The sequence below is a fragment of the Sapajus apella genome, unplaced genomic scaffold, assembly GCF_009761245.1.
Source record: "Sapajus apella isolate SASKATOON/1434 unplaced genomic scaffold, GSC_monkey_1.0 scaffold36, whole genome shotgun sequence".
Classification (NCBI taxonomy): domain Eukaryota; kingdom Metazoa; phylum Chordata; class Mammalia; order Primates; family Cebidae; genus Sapajus; species Sapajus apella.
The window spans coordinates 32574798-32583889 of record NW_022436976.1 but is presented as its reverse complement, the minus strand read 5'-3'; the positions used below and the strand labels follow the sequence as shown (position 1 = coordinate 32583889).

Sequence of the window (9092 nt, the reverse complement as noted above, 5' to 3'; positions counted from 1 at the left end):
AAAATGGTGACAGTCGGAGGATTCTGGAGTTGAGCTTAGCCTTCCTCCCTTCCTCACTTCAGAAAAGCTAAATGCATACAGGAGTGCAGCAGAAGTCAGGAATCTACTGCCAGAGAGGCCAGAGGTGGGCAAGGGCCTTCCTGTTCTAGGGCCCTTCCCCAGAAGATGTTATTAGCTATGGGTGAAGTCTCCACCTCCTTCCCAACCCCCATGATCCATTTCTTCCTTGGAACCAGGAGCCCAGAAACCTGCCAGCTTGGATGACCAGGACCCATGTTTGAGAGGCATACATTTGGTCCTCTGGGTCCTTCAGAAGTGACTATATTTGTCACTCCCTGCAGACCCTCATGCAATAAGCTCTTCATGCTCTGTCCATTGGTTCTTTTTCTCCAGCCGTTCTTTTTCTCTGAGCAATGCTTCAAAAATGAAACATCAGATTCATTGTAAAGTTTTTTTTCAAATGGATTTTCTTCCCACACACCATGAATTCCTCACTGATTGGTTTAGTTAAAATATATAATGTACTACAGGTAAGTTTTAAAAATTCCTTTATGGGAGCATTTTTTTAATACTCGGGTTTCACTTTTTTGCATTTAAATACTTTCTCACATACTTAATATTTATAAAAGGGTTAGAGTTCATTTTAACACATCCCATTAAATCAAGCAGGGCTTTTCAAGGTCTGGCCTATGAATTTCCTTATTTCAAGCACTGTTTAGTTCAGGTAAGTTCCAACAGAATTTGAGAACTTGGGACTGTCAGGTCAACTCTAGGTACTAGTTCCTGTCATTTCTCCGAATATTTGGGTGTTCACATTTGTTCTCTTTGGTCATACTTATCCAACTAGACCTCTTTTTTGTTGAAATGTGAACTCTACTTCTAGTCTGTTAAAATTTATTGTTTTTCAGAACTTTGATTTTGAAGATGAATATGGCTTTAACCTGGCCATCATGCACTGCTTTTTCATAGTTAATTCCAAACAGAGCAGAACTCTGGGGATTAGTTCAATACAAACAATGTATTCTTCAGGATCTTTCTCTAAGTAGAGGAACATTCTTGACCCTTATGCAGCTAAATACGGTCTTTTTGGACTACCAGCTCATGGTTATTTGTAACGTGGTCCAGACCCCAGGGCCATCCCTAGGCAAAGGAAGCAAAACACATACCCACAGTAGGCCTGTGCTAGACACAGGGGACACACAGTAGAAACAAGGCCCTGTCTGAAGACCTCAAAGCTTATTTCGAGAGATGGATTGATAATTAAATAGCATCTCATTTAAAAAGCCATAATACAGTTGTGTTTCATGTACATAATTGTAAGTGAATGTGAAAAGTGCTGTAAAATCACAGTGGGAGATATTCATTCTTGCAGTGAGGAAGAAGGATGAGGATTGAGGAAGACTTCATAGAGCCTGTGAGTTTTGAAATGGGGTTTGAAAGATGAGTAAGAGTTTACTAGGCAGAGATGCATGAAAAGAACATTCCAGGCAGCAGAGACAGCTAAAATAAATAAATAAATAAATAAATAAATAAATAAGTCTCAGAGTAAGGAAAAGGATGGGAATGAGGAGTGGTTCAGGGTCACTACAGCATAGAGCAAGCTTGTCCAACCCATGGCTCAGGACAGCTCTGAATGAGGCCAGCGCAAATTAGTAAACTTTCTTAAAATATGAGATATTTTTATAATTTTTAAAAATCTTATCAGCCGTCGTTTGTGTTAGTGTATTTTATGTGTGGCCCAAGACCATTTTTCTTCCAATGTGGCTCAGGGGAGCCAAAAGATTGGACACCCAGCATAGAGTATTTTGGGGTGACATGATGGGAGCTGGAGAAGTAGGTGGGGGCCAGAATTCAGAAGGCCTTGGACACTAGCTAAAGGCTTAGAGTTGCTCCTATTGGCCATGCACTCACCAAAGGCATTTGAGCCCCTCTTTTGGCTGTTAGATTGGATGGGCTCAATTTTCTGGCCCTCTGTCTCTAGAAAGAGCCACTGCTCTTCTACTGGGTCCCCTATTTCTTCCTGGTCCTCTGATCCCCTTAGTGCCACAGAGATCTCAATATTTGCCTCAGGTATCAAGGCTCTGGAAACGATCAGGATTTGGAAGACACTGATCTTTCTAAGAAAGAGTTTTATATTCTCCCTATGGCCTTACACACTACAGGCAAATGGCACTGATGTTTTGAACTTGGGCCAGTTGGGCCTTTTCTCCCCTCAAGACAGGAGGATTAGATATTCAGTGTTCTGAATTTCACGCTTAGTTCTTAACCCATTTCCCATTTGCCCTGAGAAATAAGCGCTGGCAGCAAGCGGGCCCATTTTTTCGAAACGGGGAATGGGTTAAGGATTTGTGATCACCACTGAATGAGTGCCAGAGCTCATTACCTTCCTGTTCAACCCGAGGTCACCTACCTAGATGAGAAAGAGCTGAAACTAAAAGTCGGGTCTCCTGACTCCCAATCCGTTACTCTTCCTGGTGTGCTCCAGCTTCTGGCTCTGCTTAGCCAATTACGGAACAGACAGAATGTACTTGGCTGCCCCAAACAGGGCTGAAGGGCAGTTCTGTGCCCAAAATGGAATTCTGTTGCGCCTCGAGCCGGGCAGCAAAATTTTGTGTCTTTTAACTCCCTTTCTTCTTCTGCAAAATGGGAGTTTTAATCCTTCAGCTACTCCTAAGATCAGGGATTGCGGCGTGGTGGGCTGTTCTGCAGCTGTTTTGTGATGGATAAGGGATGATGGATCTATGTTCAAGTAGCGGAATCTTAAGAGTCAGGAGTTGGAAGGAATCTTGGAGGTGATCTGTGGTGACAGGAAGCCTCCTCCAACAGACTGAACATGGAAGACTCCCTAGAGCCAGAGGACAAGGGTTTCCTCTTAACAGTGAGCTTCCTGTCTTTGGAAATGCTCAAGCTGAGAATGGGTGTTCAGGCGGAGCCGAGGGGACTCCGCTGGAAGGGGCTTTCTGCACTGAAATGGTGGCTGGCGGGAAACTCCAGGTTTCCAGCTCCTGCACAAATCCTTTCTAACGTCCATCCACTCAGGTGAGCTGCTGGCAGGGCAGCAGCCGTGCAGTGTTCAGGGTCATTTTATGTCAATCATCTTCAGCACGGATTACTAGCAACAGTAACAACCGGCACCGTTTACTGCTCGACTATTAAGCACCACGCACCTTGCATAGCATCTTTATTTCATATCTAGAATCTTGGGAGGTACCTCGGATCATTGCGATCTCTACTTCTTAGATGAGGAAATAGAGGTTTAAAATGTAGTCCACAGTCTCTCAAGGATGGAGCCTGGATCAAATTTAGGGTTATCAAATTCCAAACACGTTTCTTAGCTTTTTTTTTTCAGCTCCAGTTTCTGTCTTGCTCCAAAAAGCGGGGAGGAACGGCTGCGGAGCTCGGCTGCCCGCCTCCTAAGAAAAGGAAGGTACACCAGCCGTGAGGAGGCTGGGCCCCCCTTCCGGGCGGGGCCTGGTGGTGGGCGGGGCCTGGCCGTGGGCGGGGCCTGGCCGTGGGCGATCCCTGTCCGGGGAGGGGCCAGTCCGGGGCGGGGCTGACGGCCGCTCTGGGGCCGGAAGTGGCCTGCTGGCTGATAAGACGTGGGCGGGGAGTCCTGACGCTGTGTCCTGGTCCCTAAGGGCAGCGGCCTGTCTTTAGACTGCGGAATTCCCTGCTTGCCGTGTTCTCGCCGCCGCAGGCTCCCGTGACGATGGTACCCCGCCTACTGCTGCGCGCCTGGCCCCGGTGCCCCGCGGTTGGCCCGGGAGCCCCCAGTCGGCGCCTTAGCGCCGGCTCCGGGCCCGGCCAGTACCTGCAGCGCAGCATCGTGCCCACCATGCACTACCAGGACAGCCTGCCCAGGTAAGCCTGGCCTCCGGGTGCCCGCAGCCCGCTGCCATCCCAGGATCGGCCCCAACCTGACTGCAGTCACTCATGACTCTTCTAGTGAACCCGCTTGCACCCCGAAACCCCTACCGTGGAGGAGGCTGCCACATCCCCTCATATGGAAGTCTTGGGACTTTCAGAATCTCCTAGCACAGGAACCTCAGAACCCTCACATTCTCTTCCAGAAGCCCTCGATATTATCTCAGATTCCCTCTCTATTAACCTAGCTTCTAGCCAGCTATCCTAAGAGTCCTTCTCTTCTCCCTGAAAAATGCCAGATCTGCTTGTCTCCAGCACTGCTGTAACCCCTCGACTACGGTGTCTCCTGAAGTACTTTAATGACTGCCTCACATTCCTGCCAGGAATTTGGGTAGGCTGATTCCTAACACATCTTGGTTACCATTCCTCAACTTCTCCCAGCACCGCCCTCACCCCTGTCACTCAGGACCCTCAGCCCCACCCCCATTTCTCCCATACTGTTCTTTCACCCCCTCCATCAGCCCCCACAAGCACAGCCCGCAAGTGTTCACCCTTGCCCTCAACTGACCTTCACCCATGTTTTTAAATCTTTAACCTCCTAAGTCCAGTCTTCACCCGGAAGCTTTTCACTCCCTCCCAGCCCTCCTCAACACGTTCCTCCCTCTAAAACATCCTTCCTCACCCGCAGTACCCCTTGAAAGTGCAGCTCACCCTCCCAGAATTCTAGACACCACCCTCAGTACTCGGTCCACAGTCCATCATACTCAGATCCAGAGCCCACTCAAATTCTCTCTCCTCCTCACCATGGGCTACCCGGCCTTGGGAACCTTCCCCCAGAATCCACTTCCACTCTGAAAATAGCCTTAGTAAATCCTCTCCTCTTCCCTCCCCCAGTACTTTCTTGAATCCAGCTTCCAGTTCCCCCAGCCTTCATCTGAGTTGCCAGGTGTCCTTCTTCAACATCAGAAATTTTCTTCACCCTTTAAACCAAACCTGAACTAACTTCTAACTTAATGAGTAACTCAGTTCCTGGAGGCAAGTTCAAAATTTGTCTCAAAGACCCGTCTCACCTTTCTCACCAGACTACCCTGAGGGATTCCCGGCACTCCAGGAGCTGGCAGCCAGGCTCCTTCCCCATGTGTGGAACAAAGATTTTGTCACAGGCCTCACCGCAGCTGCTGGGTTGCTGTTTTTCTCTGCATCCAAGACCACTTAACCCAGTGTCATCACTACACACCCCCACCCTCTCAGGAAGATGGAGTGATTCTTGTGAAATGACATTTTGTGCAGACATCAAAGACAAATGAAAATGAGATTATCTACATGTGGCAAGAGGGAGGAAGAAAAAGGGGCTTTGTGCCTGTGGGATAGGCCTGGGACAGACTTCCTCCCTGTTAGCTTGTTTTTATGAGCTGAGCCAGTATGTGGGTGAAAGGTGAGGACTGACAGAGTCTGTTTTCACTTGCCAAGTTCAGAGTCAGGTGGTCATTGACTTTCAGCCAGGCCTGGGCCCCACCCAGGTTTAAGATCAGAGGGTTTTTCTGCATTTTAGAATTGGAAAGCTGGAAAGAATATTTAAGATCATTTATTCCAGCCCCATCCACAGCACAGTCTGTAGGAATCTGGAGGTACCAATTCAAACTCCAGTTCAAAGAGTACCACTAGTCACCCCTGTATAACCTTAAGCAACCAACCTCCCCCAGACATCCATTACCTCATTTGTAAATTGGGAGTCAGATGAGAGATGAGATTCCTCTCTCTCAGATGCTAGACTGGTAAAATGTATAATCTTTCACACTCACTCATTGATGTCACACTTGGTGAAAAGTCCTGACTTTGAGGTCTGGTAGAATGTAGTTTCAGATTCTGGATCTGCAACTCTTTTTTTTTTTTTTTTGAGGCGGAGTCTCACTCTTTCACTCAGGCTAGAGTGCAATGGCACTGTCTCGGCTCACTGCAAACTCTGCCTTCTGGGTTCTAGTGATTCTCCTGCCGCAGGCTCCTGAGTGGCTGGGATTACAGGCGCATGTCACCAAGGCCCGGCTTATTTTTGTATTTTTAGTAGAGATGGGTTTCACCGTGTTGGCCAGGCTGGTCTCGAGATCATGACCTTGTGATCCACCTGCCTCGGCCTCCCAAAGTGCTGGGATTACAGGCATGAGCCACCGTGCCCGGCCAGAAGGAGCATCTTAATGGTCATTAAGCGCATGAACCAAGAGTCAGACCTGATTTTCCTTTTTCTTTTCTTTTCTTTTGAGACTGAGTCTCGCTGTCACCCAGGCTGGAGTGCAGTGGCGCTATCTCGGCTGACTGCAACCTCCGCCTCCTGAGTTCAAGCGATTCTCCTGCCTCAGCCTCCCAGGTAGCTGGAATTACAGGCATGTGCCACCACGCCCAGCTAATTTTTTTTTGTATTTTTAGTGGATATAGGGTTTCAACATGTTGGCCAGGCTGGTCTTGAACTCCTATCCTCAGGTGATCCACCTGCCTAGGCCTCCCAGAGTGCTAGGATTACAGGCATGAGCCACGGTGCCTATCCCCAGACCTAATTTTTCATCCCAGTTCCACTTACTAGCTATGTGGCCATGAGCAAGTCATCTCACCTAGAAATGGGAATGATGATATTAAAGCATTTAGTATAGCATCTGGTACATGGCAGATACTCAGTGGATATTCATAATTACTACAACTGCTTTCAACAAACATTTGTTGCATGTCTAGAATGTGCCAGAAGAGAACTGTTGTGTTGTGTGAATGACTTGGTGCCTGGGTAAGTACAGGAAGCTTCACGGAGGAGGTGACCATTGGGCTGGTATTTGAAGTTTACCACGGGAGAGGAATCAGGGAGGATAGAGCAGCACGTGCCAAGGATCAGAAGCCTGAAATACATGACATGTTCAGAATTGGGAGAAGTTTGTAAGACGCTCAGCCCAAAGTAAAGAATCACGGTTAGGCCTTAAATTATTGGAATTGGCCCAGGGTGAGTGTGGGGAAGAGGGGCCCATTGTATCTTTTAAAAAAACAATGATCAGGCACCAAGTTAGGTCTACAATTGATTGGTAATAAATGCCAGTTTCCTGTTGTTTTTCTTTTAATCCCTAATCATTACATGTCTTATTTAAGCCCAAGACATAATAGGCACGTTCTCTAGAATCCACGTAGGAGGCAGGTGAGACAGTTTTCAGGGTACGGAGGGTAACAGGTGGAAACAGTAATGCTTTCGGTTCCAGAGGCATGTCCTTCAGACCGATTGTCTTGACATCCAGGATGACTTTATTCCTTAGCAACTCTGTGAAAACTATCCGAATTATAACTAGAGCACGTAAATATAGAAAAGGCTTTTTAGCTGTGTTCTGAAGAACAATAATATACCTACTGCTTGGAGGCCAATGGGACAATGATGGCTGCTGGTGGAGAGCAACGTACACAGGAGACAAATCTTTTTAGCACTTACAGCGGTCTTCATTATGGCAAATGATGTTTAGCGGAGGTGAGGTAGGAAGGAGAACCGATGTGGCTAAGATGAAACTGCCATGTACCCCTCTCAAGACCCTGGCTCTACTTTCAAACCCTGGTGAATTACAACACAGGGAGCTCAAGGAACTCCCAGAATGCACATGAAACTTTTGGTGTTCATTGAGGAATTGTGGAGAAAGCAGAATAGTGCAACGAAACCAGAGGTGATCACACGTCTTGATTTTTCAAGAGAATATATGTTTTCTTTCTTTTCTTTTTTTCTTTCTTTCCTTCCTTTTCTTTCTTTCTACTTGTTTTGGATGTTAGAGAATAAATGTTGACTGGAAGAATGGTTTGTGATCACTTATAGAAAAAGAAATTGTTACAGTAAGGACCTTTGTAGTAGCAAGTTACAGAAACTCCAATGCAAACTAGTTTAAGCCAACAGGAACAGATGACCTCACAGACCTAAAAATCCAGGTTGCCTTGAGGGGCTCAGATGATGTCCCCTGAACTCTCTTTTGCCTTCCTGCTTGGCTTTTTAAAATGTATGTGACTCCATTCTCAAGCAGGCTCTCTCATGGTGACAAAGTGGCAGCCAACATGTGAGGCAGAGCTTAGTGACCCTAGCTATTGGAGAGTCCCCCTTCCTAATAGTTCTACAAGTCCTGTAATTAAGTCATATTGGTTCTCACTGGGTCTCTGAGACTCAGGATACTGGTCCCTCCTAAAAGTTGGAGAGTGGCTTTCTTTGGAGAGAAATCTGAAAGCAAGTGGTATTTTAGAATAGTCAGATTGAGAAGAGTGAGGAGGTAGGAGAAGTGCTGGACAAGACTTTATAGAATACAGGATGGAATGGAAGTTCTAAAAGGTATGGTAGAAGGGGCTGGTGAAGAATAGCTGCATGAGGCCAAATTGGATGGTACTGAGTGGATAGAAGAAAATAATAGGGGGCACAGTTTGCACTTCCTGTGGGAGGTGTTGAAATAGAAGGAGGGCAGGAAACCAATAGGGAAATGGAAGGATTTAGAGTGTATTGTCTGTAGATAACTTTAGATATCTGGATATCTACGAATATCTAATGTACATTTAGTGTATGCTGTATGTTCAGTGTTGATGGTGTGTCAGATTCCTGCTAAGCTCTTTATGTCTATTATTTAATCCTCTTAAGAGCCCTATGAGTTATTATTTAACAAATGGAGAGAGAGGCGCCAGAGAAGTCAGAAATTTGCCCAAGATCACATGGATAATAAGTGCCAGGGTGCAAGATGCAAGCCTAGATCTGTGTGATTCTAAAGGCTGTGAATTTCACCTCTCCAGTATACTGGACATGTTGGTGATAGACTTGTGCCTACGTGTGGCTGGAACTTGAGAAATGCATTTCAGATCTCTCTGTGAGGCAGTTCTTTTCAACTCATAGACTGGAAGTGGAGTCTGAGAGACATCAAGTAATTTGCCACCTGTGACCACATAACTAGATATAAATGGCAGTGCTGAGCTTCAAGCCTAGGTCTGACTTTAGACCCCATCCTCTTTCCACTGTGTCAGTACCATACTTCTTATACCTTTAGACTTCACAGATCAGTAAAATCACGACAGAAAATTACTGCTATCAACATTTTCTTTCTTTTTTTTTTTTTTTTGAGACGGAGTTTCGCTCTCGTTACCCAGGCTGGAGTGCAATGGCACGATCTCGGCTCACCGCAGCCTCCGCCTCCTGGGTTCAGGCAATTCTCCTGCCTCAGCCTCCTGAGTAGCTGGGATTACAGGCA

At 46.6% G+C, this 9092-nt stretch overlaps 1 protein-coding gene across 1 annotated transcript in view; it reads left to right on the top strand.

The window, feature by feature from the left end:
• The first annotated feature begins 3529 nt into the window (after positions 1-3529).
• CPT2 (carnitine palmitoyltransferase 2) overlaps positions 3530-9092 on the top strand; it is a 20681-nt gene continuing 15118 nt past the window's right edge. The window contains exon 1 of the mRNA XM_032296971.1: positions 3530-3861. Coding sequence (XP_032152862.1) covers positions 3710-3861 — 152 coding nt within the window. The 5' untranslated portion in view covers positions 3530-3709. The remainder of the gene's footprint in view (positions 3862-9092) is intronic.